At 34.7% G+C, this 23,182-nt stretch overlaps 2 protein-coding genes across 5 annotated transcripts in view; one reads left to right on the plus strand and one right to left on the minus strand.

Annotated features, from left to right (window-relative positions):
* Positions 1 to 5,942, plus strand: part of LOC123524538 (cytosolic carboxypeptidase 6-like) — a 74,327-nt gene extending 68,385 nt beyond the window's left edge. For 3 of the 4 annotated variants that reach the window (XM_045302799.2, XM_045302800.2, XM_045302802.2), the window contains one exon: positions 1,563 to 5,942. In XM_045302799.2, the coding sequence (XP_045158734.2) occupies positions 1,563 to 1,716 (154 nt within the window). In that variant the 3' untranslated portion in view covers positions 1,717 to 5,942. The remainder of the gene's footprint in view (positions 1 to 1,562) is intronic. The other variant, XM_045302803.2, reaches the window with a different exon arrangement.
* Positions 5,943 to 8,548: 2,606 nt separating this feature from the next.
* Positions 8,549 to 23,182, minus strand: part of LOC123524536 (mitogen-activated protein kinase kinase kinase 1-like) — a 62,506-nt gene continuing 47,872 nt past the window's right edge. The window contains exons 21-22 of the mRNA XM_045302798.2: positions 19,013 to 19,144; positions 8,549 to 14,711 (exon numbers count right to left, since the gene is read on the minus strand). Coding sequence (XP_045158733.2) covers positions 14,550 to 14,711; positions 19,013 to 19,144 — 294 coding nt within the window. The 3' untranslated portion in view covers positions 8,549 to 14,549. The remainder of the gene's footprint in view (positions 14,712 to 19,012; positions 19,145 to 23,182) is intronic.

A 23,182-nucleotide genomic window follows, 5' to 3' on the forward strand; every position in this document is an offset into this window, starting at 1 on the left:
AATAGCTGTTCTTCTTTATTCTTTATAAAATTCACCTATTTGCAATGGCCGCAGCACACACCAAAACAATGATCGAGACTCCAGATTGTAGAGGTGATGTATGATCTAAGTATACATGGCAAATTCTGTAATGATATTATTTCATTAGGAAAAGGCTACCTACAGATCAAGCATAGATCTCTCATGTGATTTCAGCAAGAATTGAAAAGAAAATAATTAAACAAAACCTGAGGACTATTTGAATCCGCCACTATGCAACTATCATCTATTTCGCGCCATTTTTCTATTTAGTGAAAACAGAACTGTAAACAATTTCAATGTAATTTTTCCCTAAAACATGATTATCAGATAGGAAATGATCCTACTAAGAAAAGATGGGAAATGATCCTACTAAGAAAACAAATACTTGAACTTTTATATGTTTTGTTAGTAAATAAGGAAGTTATCGCTGTTTAACGATAATTTCTACTCCTGAATGACTCAAAAAAATTTTCTGTATACTTCACTATTGCCCCATATTGAATCTTCTGGCAGTATGTTTTCCATCTTAAGCTGCATATAACAATAATCAACTTATTGTGTGTAAAAGCAAGGATATGAGACAATTTAACATAAAATCAATGATAATTCTGGTTTAAATGTCGTTTTTATGGCGGCCATATTGGATTTAGGACACCATCTTGCTTTTTTCAAAATTTCTAATTAATCTACGTTTTGTACAATACAGTAATCTAATCTTGTGCCAAATTTGGATCTGTTAAGATGCATAGTTCAGTTGCTATGGGTCGATTCCAGAAATCCACAGTTTCATTTATTTTTTTAACATTTTTACCCCAAAATAGACATTTTGCATCATGTAACTTTCCTATACTTTTAATATGTTGTTACATACATCCTGTAAAATACTTACACAAAAAATCAATTCTTTGCGAGTTTTTTCATTTATTTGACATTTCGGCCATAAATGGCCTTTACTAAGAAGGCGTGGTCACTTTTCCCGCCATGTATATGGTGGTAACTTCAAAAATATTCTTATCAGAAAACACCAGTCCTGCGCTATTTCAAAATAACTTTGCAGACATTTTATTTTCATAACAACCCTCCAAGCAAGCAATGTAACACAGGTGAGCAATCCAGGGCCATCATGGTCCTCTTGTTTTTGCATGCAGTCTATTGTACAAAATGTGATTTTCTTTTGCCTGAGCATGTTGCATGTTTTTTTCTAACGTTACGTAGCTCCTTTTCATCACAATGACCGATTAGTTCATAACCAGATTTCATGTCAGTTTTTAACTTCCATTTGAATTTTCTGTCATAATATAGAAGATTTTTTTCATCACTTGTTCTGTCACTTAAGCACCACTTTTACTTTCACCTACCACTGATTTTTGTTTATCTGGATGATGTATCATCAAGAAGTCATATTAGAAACCTTTCATTTACATTGTAAACCCACCTTACCATTGTTTCATACGTACTTTTATATAGTTGGAAGTGTACGAACTGTTTCAAATGTAAGATGATGAAATGAAATAAGTGATTTTTTCTCTCTCCATTTTCAGACAACCATCGAGCAGTCAGGAGGACCGGTATAGTGGAGCTAGGCGCACATACAATCGCTCTTCTGACCTTACTATAAATAGCACAAACACTTTTAATGACGTTTCCACAAATATACGATTACAACTACGTGAACGGGATCGTCGACAATATTGACCTTCCATTCTCAAAACCAGTGACCTTGACCTCATTACGTCTCATATTGGGACCAGATTCTACTCCTAAGATGCAGTTTATGTGCAGTTAAACTTGTATTAAGCAGCCAGTCAAGGAAATGTCCGCTTTAACCCTTACCATGCCAAATTTCTGTAATGAACTGTTCCATCTTCCAATTTGGACAGAACCATTAACTGTTAAAAGGGGTGCTTACCAAAAATATAGTGACTGAATAGCGGACAGTGCAGATCATGATCAGACTGCACAGAAGTGCAGGCTGATCATTATCTACACATAACTGGTTCCAAAGGCAGAATAAATCGTGTCCAGCATGGTAAGGGTTAAGCCTGTGACTTATGAAGGCAAGTTCAGACTTGAAGAAAAAAAGTTCATTTGGGAACTTAACTGACTGGCTGCTTATGGCAAGTATCTGTTTAATACAGGTGGCCTTAAAGTCAGGTTGGACTGTATAAAAATTTGTATAATTGACACACAATAAATAAACAAACAGAAGATGAATTCCGCAGTGATTATCAATCATAATCAGTGGCAACGCCATTTCTTGTTTTTGACAGTCTCAGAAATAATTTGATATTCTGTCATGTGGTATGGTAGTGAGATGTGTTTTTCCTAAACACAATATGATACAATAATTAGGTTTACAACAGTGATAATGAATGCCTAACAGTTTATACAGAATTGCAAGGAAAAGTCTATTGATACTGAAATTGCGTGAGATAGCTGTCACTTGTCTGAATACATAGTATTTTTATGTTCCTTCCTAGATTTGCACAGTCATTAATCATTTTGATAGTTTGATGAATCAGAGGATTAAATTGAAATGCTCCAGAGGCTTCTGTGGATTTTGACAAAATACAAATTTAATCAGAGAATGCCTGCTTTTCTCTTCATTGGCTTAGTTCTGATTGTGACTTCTGTAAAATTTCTGTATGAAAAGCTGTGACAGTTACTGTGAGGTCATTTCATTTTGTGGGGCCTCTCTGTATGTTGATAGCCTCTTTTTTGTTCTACACCCTCAAAATTTACTGTCGTGTTGACTATTCCTAAAACATTTATAATGAAATGTTGTGTTTTCATCTAAATTTGAATAAACCTTATAGCACTTTTCTGCTGTAACTTCCAATGTACATCCAAACATTTGTCCATGTACTGAGTTTGACATAATATCTTTAAAAAACTGCAATTTATTCTGTTTTATTGCTTCATGTGTAATTATTATATTGAATGAAGAAATTTCGCTGTTCACAGAATTTTAATCATCGTATTATTTCATTCTGACTGATAAAATTTTAAAAATCTTGAATTTTGATAGCCTTTTTTAAAATCTGTTTTTCCACATATAAAATTTTTGTTACATTTTGATATTTGAATGTATATGTAATTCATCTGTTTCTGTGATTTTTAGCTCGACTATATGAAGTATGGAGAGCTATCCTACTCGACCCAGCGTTGGCATCCTTCCGGGCCCGCACAATTATACCCCCTTTTTGCTAAGAATTATACTTAATATTTAATGTTTGATACACTTAATCCTTATCAATCTTATTACTTAATACTTTTGACACAGACTCAAGCTATAATCCTATATTTCATCCACATTGGAGTCATTAAACACTCCAGTGACAGCTCCAGCTTCGTCAAATGTGCCCAGTTTCACTATCCAGCATCGAAATAGTCGAGCGCGTTGTCTCCTGTGACAGCTCTTGTTTTTTTTTGTTTTAATTTTTTATATTATTTTTGTACCTGTTGCCATAAACCCTTAGCAATAACAAAGCTTTAATGTAGCAGCATATTTTGTTTATTGCAACAGACGTTTTCAAAATGTGTTTATGTTTATGATAGTAAAAAGAAGTTCTTTGGTATAGAGGCTTTAGAGGGACAGACATCAGGTGTGAAAATTCTAGAGTAAGACAGTGCATCTGTTACACATGTTGATTAGTTAAGAGATGTTACACTATTTCTTTAACCTTTACCCTGGTAAATTTCTAAAATGAAGTGGTTTATCTTTCAGTTTGGGTAATACCATTTAATATTCGAAGGGGTGTTCACTGAAAAATTACTGACTGAATAATGAACAGTGCAGACCATGATTAGCCTGCACGGACGTGTAGGCTGATCTTGGTCTGCACTGGTCGCAAAGGTAGAATTACTTGCAGCTTGCAGGCTAAAGGTTAAAACATTGAACTCGCTACCCATACCCTTGGGTTACTGAGATTTCGCCTTGAGGTTTCCACTTCTGTTTTATGCATTTTATTGTTATCTTATATATATTTTTATCTCTAGTGTGTTGGAAAATATGATAATGCCCTGGGTTACCCTTTAGGGCAAAAAGTGGATCTATATATTTTGAAAGTGCTGCTTTACAAATTCTTTGACCTATTTACTAATCTTAATCTGACATCTTACTTGAAGAAAGTATGAGTGTAGGAAACGGTATTTTACAACTTGCATGTATAATGGTTTATGTTCCAGACTATCTTTTTCCAGTGTTAAAAAAGCCGAAGTAATCGTTTTTGTTTCCTAAAGTTCAGAGATTCTAAGCAGAAAGTGTTTGTCATCTATTCCAGTTCAGTTTACAGTTATTTCCATTGGTCAGCTGCAGATCTTGCCTTGGTTTCAGAGTTTTCAAACTACAAATAAAAAATGTTCAAATTTTCATAGGCATGTACCTATGAGCTTATTTGCTCGTTTCGAACAAAAATGGTCGCTACCTGCCCAGTTCAGTTTCGTGATGTAAGCAATTCTGAATTCTAACTCCAACTTGCCTCTTACCGAAGTTGTGAGCACCGAGGGAGAAGTTATTTAATCAAGAGCAGTAGATAAAAGACATCTGTCTGTACAATCCACGTAACATTTAATATTTTAAGTTATATATATGATAATGGATTTGTTTACATTTGACGGCTCCGCTCATTTAATTGAACTTTTGTTTGGCAGTATGTAAAATTGTTTCCGACACTGAAATAATTCTTAAAGAGATATTGCTCATTACAATTGAATTACAGTATCAATATGAAGGGTGCCTGCTAAGTTTCTCAAAATTATATTACTCAATTCATAAATAATGCAAAATGTTTGTCAGTGCAGAAGGCAAGGTTGTGATTTCTGTGAAAGTATCTGAAATGTTCAGCATTTACATTCAACTGATGAATTATGGTAGAACTTTTATTTTAAAACTGACAATGTAGATAATTTGGATATATAATGTAAGAAAACTGGATATGTATAAGGTATTAAAAAAAAACGTTTGTTTCCGGTATCCCAACCTACCCTAGATTCCTTTTTTTAACTTTTTAATAAATAGTTGCAAAACTGCACTTTTATGCTTTAAACAGGGTAACTGATGATAGAAATCAACTTACTGATGCTCTAAAAGCATAACCCCCTTATTTGTATTCATTTTTTGTCATGAAAGTAATATTGGAAAAGTCACACTTGATAAAAAAAAAATCCCCCCAAAAATTTTACTGACGGTACTACCTTATTTTCTTTAGCATGTTACCAGAAACAATCTTTTTTTTAAATCCTTATAAGAATATTGTGTTAAGTTTGAAAGTCATTTCTGTTGCAAATATGTAATGATATTCCTGTCCAGTCTGAAATAGTTATATAACTGTAATTGCACAATATTGTTTTAATTAAAGAACTTTTTCAATGAGAGGCAAAAAATAGCTCAATAGTGAGATTTGAAATCATAGCATTATTAGCAAGAAAAAATAAAGCATGTTGTTGCTTACCCCAAGTACAAAGAACTTGCTTAATTCAGTCACACCCTTTTTTAATATGAAAAATCTAGGTTTTCATTGTGTGAGTAATTTTAACACAGGGAGCACTATTTTTCTAGTTTTAGGGCATTGCATAACAGTTAGATTTAGTAGAATTAAAGGTAGTGGACCTGTAACAAAAATTGACAATTTCCGTTCGATACACATTCCCGGAATGTGATTTTGACTGGAACAAAGTCATATATGTCATAATAGATACACCATAATAGCATACTAATGCCATAATAGCATACAAGAATGTGATTGCGTGGAAATTGCCAGTTATAAGTATGGGTGCACTACCTTAAGTCACATTTATCTATGTATATTATATATTGTTTATTGAAATTATTGTGATATTTGGTGTTGCCGTCCAGTGCAAATTATGTGATATTGACTTTAAGTATACATGAAATATTAGAAATATATTTGAGAAGAGAGTTTACTGTTTTCTTTTATTTTCGGGGAGTATAGCCTAATGCTCATCTTACCATTCTTAATTTTGGATTGATATATGTTATACAAGGCTTTACCTAATGAAGCATAGCACAATGCAGAATATATGAGTTAAGGTACTATGCTCATATTATTATAGCCGACTGGAACCATATGCAAGGTACATCAATAGAAAGGTCTGCCTTTAACCTTTGAAAACCCATCAGATGCAAGTATACATCTCTATGTTGTACAATTTTATCAAGGAAAGAACATGGTACAGTCTTGCTACTGTACAGTTTTAAAATCATGTATGTCATTTTATGAAAACCAGCACTGTAGTTTCATATTTCATTAATTTCCTATGAAAACTTTACATGCTTTATCCAAAATTATAAAGTATATGAAAATATAAAAACTTAGGCCCCCCTGGGCATAGTGATTTGTCCATCCGTACGAACCGAATTACCTACAGCCCACATTAATAACCTGATTTAGTTTATACTCTTGCTCAACAATCCTTGTGGCAAGACCTTCAAAAACCTATATATAAATGACCTCGACCCTCATTTGACCTTTCAAACTTCGAATAAACAATATTTGTGGTCATAACCCACATAAATAACCCGAATTAATTCATATTCACACTCGACAAGCCTTGTGACAAGACCTACAAACTGACCTATCTATAGATGACCTTGACCTTCATATGATCTTAACTTAAAGCCTCAAAAAAATAACATCTTTGGTTATACACCAAGGGACACGATTCTGCGTTTTGAAAACGCAGCTCCTTTGTATTGAATTTAATGGCATCACCTTGAACATTAAATGAATAAAACATCTGCATTAAAAAATGTGTGTATTGCCTAGAGATATTATATATACCTGTATATGATACCATTTTAAAGGTCACGCACAGACCTTTCTATTGATGCAACTTGGTCATGATTCTGATCAGATACAACCAAGTTCTGGAGGCTAGTTTCTTAATGTTTGAGACAGTCCCCTTCTAGTTTAGCTTTCCCCTGATCTGTAAAATAATTTGCACATCATTAAATCTATAGTATGGATATCTGAAGCCCATTGTGGCCATCTTGTTTGCTACAATTTATCCATGTGGGAAACATTTTCCTTGCTTTACCATCTGTCAAAACTTTTCAAGCAATTTGGGTGAGCGATCTAGGGCCACCATGCTGTCTTGTTTCTAACCATTAACATTTGATAAAAGTCTGAAGTTGCAAAAAACTGAGAAGAAACACAAATACTCAACTTTGAAAATTGCATTCGAATATTTGATCCCATCCTTACTTATTCTAATTTTAATTCATTAATTTTGTTTTATGGCATTCATTAGGTCTCCCCCCGCCCCGTCCGTCCATACGTCACACTTCATTTCCGATCAATAATAGGAGAATCATTTGACCTAGAACCTTCAAACTTCATAGGATGGTAGGCTTATGGAGTAGACGACCCCTACTGTTTTTGGGGTCACTCCATCAAAGGTCAAGGTCACAGGAGCCTGTACATGGAAAACCATTTCCGATCAATAACTTAAGAACCACTTGGCCCAGAATGTTGAAACTTCATAGAATGATTGGTCATGCAGAGTAGATGACCCCTATTGATTTTCGGGTCACTATTAAAGGTCAAGGTCACAGGGGCCTGAACATGGAAAACCATTTCTGGTCAGTAACTCGAGAACCACTTGACCCAGAATGTTGAAACTTCACAGGATGATTGATCATGCAGAGTATTTGACCCCTATTGATTTTGGGGTCACTCTATTAAGGTCAAGTTCACAGGGGCCTGAACATGCAAAACCATTTCTGATCAATAACTTGAGAACCGCTTGACCCAGAATGTTGAAACTTCATAGGATGATTGGACATGCAGAGTAGATGATCCCTATTGATTTTGGGGTCACTCTATTATAGGTCAAGGTCGCAGTGGACAGAACATTTCCAGTCAATAACTTGAGAACTATTTGACCTAGAACCTTCAAATTTCATAGGGTGATAGGACTTACAGAGTAGATGACCTGTATTTTTTTTTTAGGGTCACTCCATCAAAGGTCAAGGTCACGGGGCTGAACATAGAAAACTCTTTTCAATCAATAACTTGAGAACACTTGACCCAGAATGTTGAAACTTAATAGGATGATTGGACATGCAGAGTAGATGACCCCTACTGATTTAGGGGTCACTTGATCAAAGGTCAAGGTCACAGGGGATTGAACATCGAAAACCAGTTCCAATTCATAACTGGAGAACCACTAGGCCCAGGATGTTGAAACTTAGTGGGATGATTAAGACATGCCAAGCAGATGATCCCTATTGCAGCCAACCATCAAGTGTCTCTTTGACTTTTGCTCCTGTCCCCTATTGACTTCTTGCCTATATGACTATCCATTGGGTGAGACATGCGCTTTTCTACAAAAACATCTTCTTGTTTGCTTTAAGGCTTTAAACCTTTTTTTATCAATATTTCAGTTATAAAACAGTGCCTTGTTTAAGTATCTTAAAGTGGCGAAGGGCTTTTGAATTTGCAGCCCTTGTTACCAATTCATGTAAAGGCAATCATACTTACCCCTTCACATAACAAGAGAACAATAATAGATTCAAGTTTTATTTTGAGCCAATCAGTAACAGATGTAAACATTCTAATATGTTTGCAATATGAATCACAAAAATAATTCATTATTTCTAAAAGTAGATGTACAAAATTAGTCAAGTGATGTGTACATGATCTATAAAATGATATTTGTATCTGAAAATAGAACATGATTCATGATTAATCAGTGAACTTAAATGAAATGAGTAATATAAGATATCTCGGAGAATGTAAAATGAAGAGTTCATACCAACAAATGCACAGGAATTCCAAGCGATCAATAAAAGGTTTCATACTCTAAATTTTCATGAAAATTCCATCAAAGGGAAACAATAAATTTGAAAGTTGAAGACCATGCCCTAATCTGATAAAACACTGTGTCATAATTTTCCTTGAAACAACTATTTTAAACATGCAAGCATCAATATAAAATGCCGAGTGTTCTTTAAATACTGCTAAAAGTTTGAATCTTTAGAAATCTCAATTTTTCCAAAGTGTGCCATGGTTGTTCTGGCAGCAAAAATAGAAACAATTGTTTCACCACTCCCTATCTATATCGCCACTGGGCAAATAAGTCAAAAATATAAAAATCAACCTGAAAATTAATTTTTTATATCAAGTATTTAAACACTTATTGAACGGCTTGCTGTCAATAACTGTATATTATAACAATTGCCACTTTGCTCTCTATGAAATACTGATGTGAAAAAACAATCCAGTAGTTGAAATGACCAATTAAAATGGTCATGACTGACAATTTCATGTAAATATTGAAACAAATTATGCAAAATTCTTTTCACAACTTAGCCTTGTATTTCAGAGTTAAAAATTTCAATTAATGCTGATATTAGTACAAATAATGTATTTGTGTTCAGAAACCAAAATACTGCAAAATTAAATCTATAGTTATCAAATAGCATGGGTATTTATTTAGTTTTAAAAGTCATTTCTATAATCCACAAATACAGGTAATTTACTAGCCTTACGTTCTTCATCAATATTAACATCTTCATTTTCATTCTTTTAGAAAAGTAAGGAAGATTAAATTCTGTAGTTAACTGATGCTTATTTATACATTATGCTATTTATAACTGTTTATAAAAAAACAACAGTAGATAAAGTGCTAACATGTAACATTATTAGTAACATCAAGGTTATATGGAATATAGTTCGGAAAATTTTCAGCTGCATTTTATTACAATTAAAGCCCCTTGTATAGCAGATATTTCAGAAGTCCTTTGTTCAAAAGCACACAACTGCAGCTACAGGATAAAAAATTTAAAATCTACAAAAACATTTACGAAACCAGTAACCATGCAGACTCCTTTACTGAAACCAAACTAACATGAATGCCTAATAGAGGCATTTGAACTTTTTAAAATAATAATAAAAAAATATTCTCAGTTGGGAAACCAATCATGATGGAATATGGGATAAATCCCTCCCCAACCCCCCCGGACAAGGCCATCCACTTCTCAATCTGACCAAGGAATACAAAATCATGTATTTATATGTATAACCAAGTTTTTAATTACTTTCAACTTAGAATTGATAATTATCGTCTTAAAAATTGTGATTTTTAACATTTCTGTTCATCTTTGTTTAGTTTTGAATTTTTTATTCAACAAATCAAAAGGAAGATTTTTTCAATCATGGCCAAAGAGAGCAGGGGAGCTTTCATCTGTGGGAAGTTTGTAATACATTTCATCCTGACAAATTCAAACCCAATCTGTATGATGCATTTTCCAAACACTTTCTGCACACATCGGGAGTAGGTTCACAACAATTATTATAAAACAAAATTAACTCCTTTCCCTGTAATCAAAACCTTATAGATTCTCTCAACTGACTAGATTTACCTTCTCTTGACCAGCAAATATACATGTACTTACACACAGACGCTATATAAAATTAACAACCAAATGGGTACAACAAGTTTCAAAAAATTTACATGTACAAAAAAAAATCACATTAAAGTTTTTAACTACACAAAAGCATTACGTTTTACACAAAAAATAAATCATACAAGAAACCACACGTCTTTGGCATAAGGAGGAATTATTAGGATAATGGAATTCTAGAAAAAAAAATCAACATAAAAGCAACAAGAAGTTCGACATTAAATACTTAACTGTATACGAAAAAATATATATTTATTTCAACTCCAGGGCAATGACCTTTAGCAGTCTTTTGCATTTTAACTTCTTTATATTATTTTTACATCACTTTACTATGTGATGTTTCCCAATGAATGTTTTTCATTTTCAAATGAAGTACCCACAATACTTTTCATTTTCAAATGAAGTACCCACAATGTTTTTCATTTTCAAATGAAGTAACCACAATGCTTTTAATTTTGAAATGGAGTACCCACAACGCTTTTCATTTTGAAATGAAGTACCCACAATGCTTTTCATTTTGAAATGAAGTACCCACAATGCTTTTCATTTTGAAATGAAGTACCCACAATGCTTTTCATTTTGAAATGAAGTAGCAAGCCTCTGCCATGGTAATAACAGTGTTTCTGAAAACTTTACCTCAAAAATAATGAGGGAAAACTATCCGCTACTAGGCACAATTTCCATGGTACAATCACCAATAACATCGAGTAGTTATGAAAACTGACCAAAATAAACAACAAAACTGAACGGTTCTCCCTTTTTACCTTAAAATCAATACGTGGTTATACTTATCAAATGTCAATTAAATTATCAGCTCATTGGACAAAACACTTTTAAAGGGACCCATAATTCCCATTCCCCACCACCCAAAATTTGGTCACAGGAAATGAAATGCTGCAAAAATAAATAAGACACACAACAAGACAAGAAGTTTTACAATTCAACAACATATACACAGATTATGGAATGATACAACACACAATGGCAATGTATGGCATATGGACAGACAATTAAATACAGTATGATAAAATCATAAATATTTGTGGGATACTAACTTTCATGGATTTTTTAGTTATCTCAATATGTTGAATTAAACTGCAAATAAAAACAGAAGTTCTTTAAAGATTGAAACCCATGCTCCAAGCAATAGATTCTACAGCAAAAAAACAACAAAAAACAACAGAGTAAAACTATACCACATTTGGTGATTAAAAAACCTACTTCCTGTGTTGAAAATGTAAGTGCTCAGGTGAACTCGGTAGTGCAAGAATAGTACTGGGCATTACATGAATTCATGGACACAAAAGTTTCAGACACAATATTATGAGCTAATTAAATGAGTTTCTTAATCCAATATCAGATATGCAAAAATGACATGTAAGATGTTTGTAATAACTTTAGTTTGAAACTCCTCATCTCAATAATATTATGCACTTTTAAGAACTTACATTTTCAATTAAAATTTCATTTCTTCAAGTAATAGAAAAACTTTTGCATTTTGCTATATGTATTATGCATGTACATTAATACTAAAACAAACTTTAATAACACTGCCAGAGTACGACAGTTTCTTCCCATTACAATAAATATACTGGTAGATAGTAGTCTTTCTGATATTAAGACTCTATAGAGATTACACAAACACACAAATGTAATATTTCATAATTAAAATCTTCACGCATGGGTCAGTTTAAATAAATCTGTAATTAAAAACTTTATAAAAAGGTCCAGAATATTCCAAAAGCATGTAAATATACCACAGTCCTTAAAAATATAAAATGCTTAAAACCTAAATTTAAGATATTGGACCCGTAATATCGTAATTGGCAATTTCCATTTGATTACATAATCTCCATATGCGATACCGGCATTTCCCAACTGGTGAGGAAAGCTGCTACAGTTACAGCTTAAGAAAACCCAAGTATAATTTGGAAACACGTATTACATGGCCATTGCCGAGCTTCATTACAGGTCCATTACCTTATAAGAAATGTTATCTCTGTTACACTAGTTGTATTGTTATGGAAAAATATAGAAATATTTTTCATTTTCATAATGAATACAGTTCTATAAGCATAGCTACAACATTTTAACTTCAGAGAGCCTTAAATGCATATTCAGTTAGAGAAAACCCTTTGTTAGTGGATATAAAGCTACCTAAGCAAAATTCAATTTCTGTTCGCTTGATGCGATAGGAAAAGACCTGCTTCTCATGAAATACATATAAAATTCATCTAGTGTTTTAATACAAACCACACATTTGAGCCACTCCGCAAGAAAACCAACATAGTGCATTTGCAACCTGCATGGATCCAGACCAGCCTGCGCATCCACCCAGTCTAGTCAGGATCCATGCTGTTCGTTTTCAATGCCTATTGCAATTAGGGAAACCATTAGCAAACAGCACGGATCCTGACCAGACTGCGCCGATGCGCAGGCTGGTCTGGATCCATGCCGGTCGCAAACGCACTATGTTGGTTTTCTCACGGCGCGGCTCATTTTATGTTTCGAGTAAAATGAAACAAGAGTAAAGAGAACAACAATAATATTCATTATCAGTAACATGTATGACAAACACCCACACAGCAGTTTTGGCTTCAAGTCACTGATATGAATAACAGAAGAGGTAGTTTATTATTTTTTGGTCAGAGTAAAAAGACAAAGCCCTTATTACTACTGTAGATTGTGGTTTAATTTTTGCGAATATTCAAGAAAACACTAAAACTTATTAAAGTATTTTTGTAAATGTCTTTGTTCTTTACAAACCTTTGTGAATTGTGTTTAAACTTCATTTACTTAATAATCAACTTTTGTTATTGTTCAGAATTTATACTGTGATTCATAATTATGTCATGTAGTTGACCCATGATTGGAAATAAAATTCGTTCTATTCTATCCTATTCTAGTCTATTCTATTACAGACACCTTAGATTTTCACCAGTATTATGTCAAACAGAATAATATCGTATGGTGGCGAGTATTAACCTTTAACCTGCTTGCGGCAACTGATTCTGCCTTTGCGACCACTGCACTGATGGACCAGTCCATTTTAGAAATTTAGTAGGCTAAAGGTTAAATCATGAAATTAAAAGCTTTGAGTAAAAAACCCAATCTACAGCAGACGTAATCATGTAAAGTATGATCACTACATGGAATGTACATGTGTAATGGATATGTTAATACTTTTGCTAAAAACACTGCATATGTCACACAGTGATATATCAATATACAAATGTGTATGTACAAAATAATTCACCTATGCTCCAGTTTGAAAAATATTTATATCACTTGTTTATGCCGTAGAAAAAAAAAGTATATACACATGAAGAAAAAAATCACATGTCCCTTCTGTAAACGTCTACTGCTTATTTTATTCATAAAACGAAATAGCACAAATTTTAAAACTTTTAAAACATGACGTAACATTTATGGACATGTCACTTGACGACAATTTTTAAAAATTAAGACAGTAAAATATCAATAAGCTTGAAAACGCTTAAACATGCCCTGAGCACTTTCAAGTAAATGTAATGCTATTAGAAATAAAACGCAAGTAATACCAATAAAACTGTTTTATCATACCTCAACACTAACAATTTAAAGGCATTATTAAGTTTTCATGACCGACTGTTTCTACTTAATGTAGAACGTAGAACAAAAACCCACGCATCAGTAAGTGCCAATGTTCACAATAATAATTCCATTTCATGTTAACTTATTAAGTTGGATAAAGTGTTGTTTATCAGATTTATGCCATTGTTTTACAACACATCCAGGATTTCATAATGTTTACATACACTTTATATCCAACAGATACCCACATTTTAAACAGATATCACTAAAAAAATAAACAAACTTAAGTCCTGCAAGAAACTCATACAAATATGAGAATTGACAACCTTTGCACAGGCTTAAAGCCTGAACCTTTTACGAAAATAACTTCAATACAGGCAATTGCATGTGAATTTACATTTAAAAGTAAAATCTGCAAAACACTGCTACCAGTAATTTCACTTTACTCAAGAAATTATTTGATAATCAATCCAGTAAAGCTTCTCACAGATATTTGCATAACTTTTTCTGCATACAGTGTGTAAAGTTAATGTCTTTTCTGCATATACTGTGTAAAGAGTGGATGGAGAAGCAGTTCCTTGGCAGACGGCCGCTGTTCTTTCACTGTTTCCAGGCAGCGCAGTAACAGGTCTCGTAATGGAGGTGACAATTTCTCAGGGATAGGCGGAGTTGATTGAGCATTAGCTATCTAAACAAGACAAAAATATGACACGATACAAAGATGTCATTCAACAAACTGATAATAAAATACCACAATTCATCAAAAAAAACTCCAGATTGTTCAACAAAAAAAATACTTTTTTTTTTAGATATCTGGAAATTAATGCTATATTTCTTAAGAATGCTTTGAAACGTAATTACTGACAGACTATATGTTACGGAAACACATGAGACTATATGTTACGGAAACACATGAGAATTAGTTGTTTTTACTACCTTTTACGATGAAAATCGAAAAGCGTTTGTAACGCTTTACTCGAGGTAAACTACCTTGATTATAAATATCTATATTTAAAGCGCATTGAACACTAAATCCTCTATAGCGTTATTGGTAACAACAGCGGAAAACTTCTTTATTGCCGCGGCGGTCCGGGTTCGATTCCAAACGAGGTCATCTTTTTTTCTTGATTTGGCATTTTTAAAAGTTTAGAAACAAAAACTAATAATGTTCATAATATGATCAAACTTCAATTTAAAAGAAAGGTCATTTTTTATCCAAAATCTGGAGGACAGTGCCTTTAAACATGTACAGTGAAACACCGCTCGCTCGAGCATCGATGACTCGAGCACCCGGGCTCGCTCGAGCATCGATGACTCGAGCACCCGGGCTCGCTCAAGCAATTCATGTGGTCCCGGCCGATTTCCTTCTATTTTCTATCTGAAATTACCATGGCTGGGTCGAGCATCGATAACTCGATCGCTCGAGCATGACACCTGGTCCCTGTGTATTAATTTACTCTTTGTTGCTTCTGGCTAACTCGAGCAGAGGTGTCAAAATTTTTTGCAGCTTCGGCGATCAGAATGTATCTGTTAATTGAAAATTTTCGCACATCGTGAAAATTGCGTTGTCTATTCCCCGACTATCTTAAATGTTTGTTTGTCGGTATATTTGATTTGATAATGAGATTAATTATTAATGAAAGGTTAAAGAAAAGTTTTATTGATCAAATATTGATCAATTACTGTTTGCTTTAGATTAAAGCAAGCATGTAGTTACTTATTACATCATAGATAACGTTTGTGATACGTTTTTTTTAAATGTCACTGGTTTGTTATTATCATGTATCACCGTTTCCTTTGCAAATGGTAATGATGACCATTGATACAATAAAACTTCAATTTTCCTTCGTATGTTGGTCAATGTTTGGGTCGCTCGAAACCATGGATAACTCGAGCATTTTGCTCATCCCCTTGCGACCTCGAGCGAGCGGTGTTTCACTGTATTTTGTTTCACACTGTCTTTTAATGATGTATTTCTATTTTGGAAACAAGCAGCAGAACAGAAACCAGGCACTGACCTAACTTTCAAGGATGTAAACTTAGAATAAAACGCCAGATGTAAGCATCAATTCTGCCTTAAGGTATTAGATCACTAATAGTAATGTTTACAAAATAGCCTTTGCTTGGTATATTCTGAAAGGTAACCGTGTTTTGCACTATTTTGCAATTTTTAAACAACTTTTACTATGCCGTTTTTTTTTATAAATTTTGTATAACTTATGGTATCTCCTCAAGCTCAAGTAAAGACAAATTTCAAAGTGATAGCCACTATCCAAAACGTTTGCAGAGAACTCATTTTACCATTAATTTTAATAAAAGAAACATCAAACTATTGGTAAACAATTATAAAACACAAAATAAAAATGTCAATATCATTTTTTCTATGGTGCTTCAAGTAAATGGATTTAATGAGACAGAATTCATACTTCAACATTGAAAAAATAAGGTCGAATGCTGTGTTTCTGTTTTGAATTTTGCTTACTCCATCTAAAAATAACCTTAGGGCAGACGTAAAACCTACCTAAATTTCTTCCACAATATATAATCTAAGAGTGAAAGCAAAATAGAGAACTTTCACCGCGTGTAACTCAATATTTTTAAAGATGTGTAACTCTACCCCTTCTGTTTAAGTAGTAAATTCACTTTGAACACCAAGAAATCGCTTATAAGATTCATCTTTTTCCATTTTTGTACAAGAAATCATTAATAAGTCTTGAGAGAAGTAAAAACTACTAGAAAACAAGAGATCACAGAGTGATCTTGGCGCCCACCAATGTGCCATTTTGGAGTGTTCCAAATTTCAAGACTTACTGACTAGCTCAAGGTCAAATTTCATTTCCGTACACAACACTGTGCATGTGGTCCAAATTCGAAAGCTGTAGCTTGAGAAATGTGAAAGTAGGTCACTAGATCAATCTTAAGGTCAAAGTTTAATTTGGTAAACAAAACTATGCAAGTGGTCCAAATTTGCAGGCTTAGCTTGAGAAATGTGTAAGTAGGCCACTAGGTCAAAATCAAGGGTCAAATTTCACTTCAGAACACAGAACCATGCATGTGGTCCAAATCTGAAGCCTGTACCTTCAAAAATGTGAAAGTAGGTCACTAGGTCAATGTCAAGGTCAAAGTTTGTTTCGGTACACAATCCTATGCATGTGGTCTAAATTTGAAGCCTGTAGCTACAGAAATGTGAAAGTAGGTCACTAGGTCAATCTTAAGGTCAAAGTTCATTTCGGTACACAAAACTATGCATGTGGTCCGAATTTGAAGGCTGTAGCTTGAGAAATGTGAAAGTAGGTCACTAGGTCAAAATCAAGGTCAAATTTTATTTCAGAATACAGAACTATGCATGTGGTCCAAATTTGAAGCTTGTACCTTCAAAAATGTGGAAGTAGGTCACTAGGTCAATGTAAAGGTCAAAGTTTGTTTCGGTACATAAAACCATGTATGTGGTCCAAATTTGAAGGCTGTAGCTTGAGAAATGAGAAAGTAGGTCACTGGGTCAAAATCAAGGTCAAATTTCATTTCGGAACACAAAACTATCCATGTGGTTCAAATTTGAAGACTGTACCTTCAAAAATGTGAAAGTAGGTCACTAGGTCAAAATCAATGTCAAATTTCATATTTTTAAACACGGAACTATGCATATGGTCCAAATTTGATACCTGTACCTTCAAAAATGTGAAAGTAGGTCACTAGGTCAAAATCAAGGTCAAAGTTTTTTCAAGTGCACAAAACTATGCATGTGGTCCAAATTTGAAGGCTGTAGCTACAGAAATGTGAAAGTAGGTCACTAGGTCAAAATCAAGGTCAACTCATGTCAAGGTTCATCTTGCCACTCAAAAATATACATGTCCAAATTTGAATGTTGTAGTTATTGACAAGAAGATTTTAAAAGCTTTTCCCTATATAAGTCTATATGAACCATGTGACCCCCGGGGCGGGGCCATATTTGACCCTAGGGGGATAATTCGAACAAACTTGGTAGAGAATCACTAGATGATGCTACATTACAAGTATCAAAGCCCTAGGCTTTGTGGTTTGGACAAGAAGATTTTCAAAGTTTTTCCCTATATAAGTCTATGTAAACCATATGACCCCCAGGGTGGGGCCATATTTGACCCTAGGGGTATAATTTGAATAATCTTAGTTGAAGACCACTAGATGATGTCACATACAAAATATCAAAGCCCTAGGCCCTGTAGTTTTGGACAAGAGGTTTTTCAAAGTTTTTTCCCTATACAAGTCTATATAAACCATGTGACCCCCAGGGCGGGGCCATATTTGACCCCAGAGAAATAATTTGAATCATCTTGGTAGAGGACCACTAGATAATGCTTCATACCAAATATCAAAGCCCTAGGCTCTGTGGTTTTGGACAAGAAGGTTTTCAAAGTTTTTCCCTATATAAATCTATGTAAATTATAGAAATAAACAAAGGGCCATAACTCACTCATAAATTGTTGAACCAGTCTGATTTTCAGGGGGACACAACTAGGGTACCAATACATCATTCTGACAAAGTTTGGACAAAATCCCCCCAGTAGTTTCTGAGGAGATGCGATAACGAGAAATTGTTAACGGACGGACGGACGGACGGACGGACGGAATGACGGACGGACGGACCACGGACGCAGAGTGATTTTAATAGCCCACCATCTGATGATGGTGGGCTAAAAAGGAAAATAATGAAAAAAAAAATTTGGTCCCAGTAGGGCTTGAGCCTACGCCCCCCTAAGAATTGCAGTAAAAGTAGGTTTATGGTAGGAATTGAATACTCTTCAAAAAGGAGGTTCTCTATTAGTGATCTAATACCTTAATAGCTCTTATTTCTCAAATTTGTAAAGCTGCTCTTGAAGATATTTTAAGTCCTTACCTAAGGAAACTAAGTGGACTTTTGAAATGCATTTGCACATATTTTCTTTCTTTTAAGTCTGCTTCATTTGACAGCAAATGGATCAAGTCATATTTCAAAATCAATAGCAAACATACCTTAAATATGAGTGCGAGGTGATTAGAAATGTCATGAGCATTCCATGGCGGCTTTGTAGTCGCCATCTCTATAAGGCAACATCCCACGCTCCATACATCACAAGCTCTTCCGTAGTTCTCACCTCGTAACACCTGCTCAAATATACGCCCCAAAAACCAATGACAACATTGCAATATTTCAAAGTAAACTTTTTGGACTTCACAGTACTATATTCCTAAATAGGAAAGAGATTCACACTGGTGAAAGCACTTTCTCAGTGAAAATTCAGACAAAATACTCTTTTTTCTTTTTTCAGATGTTTATTCCTGTGTTTTTTGGGGTTTTCTTTGACAACCAAATATTCTGAATAAAGCTAGAATAAAATGCTGGTAACCAAAAGAAACTTTTTTTAATAATACAGACTTCAGCACAACCAAATTTTTACAGGACTATTTCAAATTGTGGGCACTAATTTATGCCATATCTCTTCTCAAATACAGTACTGTATCTAGTTCTTTTTTCACAGAATAATGTTTTTGCAGTTGATGAATCCAACTAGCATTTAGTGTTTTGGCCGGGTTTTCCGAATTAGATTATATGAGTTAAAGTTCTAATAAAGGCATACAATAAATAACCCCCAAATTAATAAGCACTATTGAAGGAAAAAAAGAAATGGACAGGTAGAAAATGAAATTAAAGAAATAAATTGGTGTAAAAAAATCAAAGTAAGAAAAACACCATTTTTAATGTTAATATCCCTGTGACCTTGACCTTTGACCCCGAAATTAATAGGGGTCATGTACACATCAAGACCAACATACATATGAAGTTTCAAGGTCCTAGGTGAAATACGTGTCCAGATATTGAGTGGAAACAATTTTCAATGTTTAGATCCCTGTGACCTTGATCTTTGACCCAGTGACCCCGAAATCAATAGGGGTCATGTACACATCAAGACCAACATACCTATGAAATTTCAAGGTCCTAGGTGAAATATTTGTCCAGATATTGAGCGGAAACCATTTAAACCATTTTCAATGTTCAGGTCCCTGTGACCTTGACCTTTGACCCAGTGACCCCATTCTCACTTTGGACCAACAAGTGTAATAGGGGATCATTCTGACCAAATTTTTTAAAGTTGGGGTAAGTAGTTGTTGAGAAAAATGAATGAACAAAAAGGTTAACATGAGACTCATTATTCCATCCATCCGCCCACCCATCCGCCCGGACAGACCTAATCTACAAGCCAGATTTTTCTTCGAAAACCCGGTCAAAAATCCGTTTTCTGACCAAATATCTAACAACAATGTTTGCAGCTCACAAAATGTTTGGTCACATTTATAAGTAAACAAGCAAATTCGATGAATTGGAATCCCCCGCCGAAAGGGTCAGAGTTGAGGAACGGCAAAAAAATATATCCAGCAAAAAGTTAAGAATGTTACCAAGAAGCAAATAATTTCATTAGTCAAAATCAAATTGAAAGAAAATGAATGGTTTGTTTGGGTGGGGGGGGGGGGGGGGGGGGGTGAGGATACAACAGTTGACATGTTGATTATAAATACTGATAGAAAATGAAAAATGAAAAAAAAAAAAAAAAAAAAAAAAAAAATGGGGGGGGGGGGGGGGGGGGGGGGGGGGGGGTGAACCAAGGTAAGGTGGTGACCAGGTGTAGGTACACAACATCACATGTTTATAATAAATGTTCACGGAAAAGAATGAAAGAAGTTTAATGAAATTCTTCCAATTGGTTGGTTTGTTATGTACAGATCTGTGGATTTTTAAACAATTAAAGGGCAATAACTATATGGACAAGAGCACCGCCTTGCGGGTGCTGACGCTCATCTGAATTTTTTTGTATAATAGAAATGTTGTCCTACCCATGATTTTCTAAGTCTAAAAAGGGCCATCACTCTTGCAAAAAGCAGGATAGAGTTATGTTTCTTGATGTACAGTGTCCACTTATGATGGTGAAAAACTGTTGCAAGTTTTAAAGCAATAGCTTTGATAGTTTATGAGAAAAGTTGACTTAAACATAATATTCAACCAAGAAAATGATTTTTCTAAGTCCAAAAGGGGCAATAATTCTTGCAAAAAGCAAGATGGAGTTATGTTGCTTGCTGTACAGGGTCAGCTTATGATGTTGAACAAGAGTTGCAAGTTTTAAAGCAATAGCTTTGATAGTTTAAGAGAAAAAGTTGACCTAAACATAAAACTTAACCAAGAAATCTGATATTTTCTAAGTCCAAAAGGGGCCATAAATCTTGCAAAAAGCAGGATGGAGTTATGTTTCTTGCTGTACAGGGTCAGCTTATGATGGTGAACAAGTGTTGCAAGTTTTAAAGGAATAGCTTTGATAGTTTAGGATACAAGAGGGTCATGATGACCCTGGATCGCTCACCAGAGTAATATGTTTCAAATGTCAAACTGATGATTTTCAGAAATTTTTTGGAAAATTTTCCAATGTACAATCAAGTAACCCCTGGGGCGGGGCCAATTTTACCCCGGGGGTCATGATTTGAATAAAGTTTGTAGAAGTCGACTAGGCAATATTACACATCGAATATCTAAGATCTAGGCCTTCTGGTTTATTTTAAGCAAATTTATGAAGATTTCCCAATGTACAATAAAGTAAACCCTGGGGCTGGGTCAATTTGACCCTGGGGGGTCAAGATTTGAACAAATTTTGTAGAGGTCCACTAGGCAATGCTACATGTCGAATATCTAAGCTCTAGGCCTTCTGGTTTATTTTTAGAAAATATTGAAGATTTTGTTATGTACAATCAAGTAACCCCATGGGGCGGGGCCAATTTGACCCTGGGGGTCATGATTTGAAGAAATTTTGTAGAGGTCCACTAGGCAATGCTACATGTCAAATATCTAAGACCTAGGCCTTTGGTTTATTTTTAGAAATTTTTGAAGATTTTCCTATGTAAAATCAAGTGACCCCTGGGGCGGGGTCAATTTTGACCTGGGGTCATGATTTGAATAAATGTTGTAGAGGTCCACTAGGCAATGCTACATGTGAAATATCTAAGCTCTAGGCCTTCTGGTTTATTTTAAGAAAATTTTTGAAGATTTTCATATGTAAAATCAAGCGACCCCTAGGGCGGGGTCAATTTTGACCCCGGGGGTCATGATTTGAACAACTTTAGTAGAGGTCCACTAGGCAATGCTACATGTCAAATATCTAAGCTCTTGGGCTTCTGCTTTTTGAGAAGAAGATTTTTTAAGGTTTTCCTATGTAAAATCAAGTGACCCCTGGGGCGGGGTCAATTTTGACCCCGGGGGTCTGATCTGAACAAATTTTGTAGAGGTCCACTAGGCAATGCTACATGTGAAATATCTAAGACCTAGGCCTTCTGCTTTATTTTTAGAAATTTTTGAAGATTTTCCTATGTAAAATCAAGTGACCCCTGGGGCGGGGTCAATTTTGACCCCGGGGTCATGATTTGAACAACTTTAGTAGAGGTCCATTAGGCAATGCTACATGTCAAATATCTAAGGTCTAGGGCTTCTGGTTTTCGAGAAGAAGATTTTTTAAGATTTTTCTATGTAAAATCAAGTGACCCCTGGGGCGGGGTCAATTTTGACCCCGGGGTCATGATTTGAACAAACTTGGTAGAGGTCCACTAGGCAATGCTTCACACCAAATATCTAAGCTCTAGGGCTTCTGGTTTTTGAGAAGAAGATTTTTAAAGTTTTTCCTTTCGGTTGCCATGGCAACCAGAGTTCTGCATGGAATTCAATTCTTTGAACAATTTTTAGAGAAGACCATCCAAGGAACATCCCTGTGAAGTTTCATCAAAATTGGCCTGTTGGTTTAGGAGGAGATGTTGTTTAAAGGAAAGTGTGGACGGACGGACGGACGACGGACGGACGGACGCCGGACGGTGAGCGATCACAATAGCTCACCCTGAGCACTTTGTGCTCTGGTGAGCTAAAAAGCTGACCTAAACATAAAACTTAACCAAGAAAACTGATTTTCTAAGTCCAAAAGGGGCAATAATTTTTGCAAAAAGCAAGATGGAGTTATGTTTCTTGATGTACAGGGTCTGCTTATGATGGTGAACAAGTATTCCAAGTTTCAAAGCAAAAGCTTTGATAGTTTAGGAGAAAAGTTGACCTAAACATAAAACTTAACCAAGAAATCTGATATTTTCTAAGTACAAAAGGGGCCATAAATCTTACAA

Source organism: Mercenaria mercenaria, chromosome 3, assembly GCF_021730395.1.
Source record: "Mercenaria mercenaria strain notata chromosome 3, MADL_Memer_1, whole genome shotgun sequence".
NCBI lineage: Eukaryota > Metazoa > Mollusca > Bivalvia > Venerida > Veneridae > Mercenaria > Mercenaria mercenaria.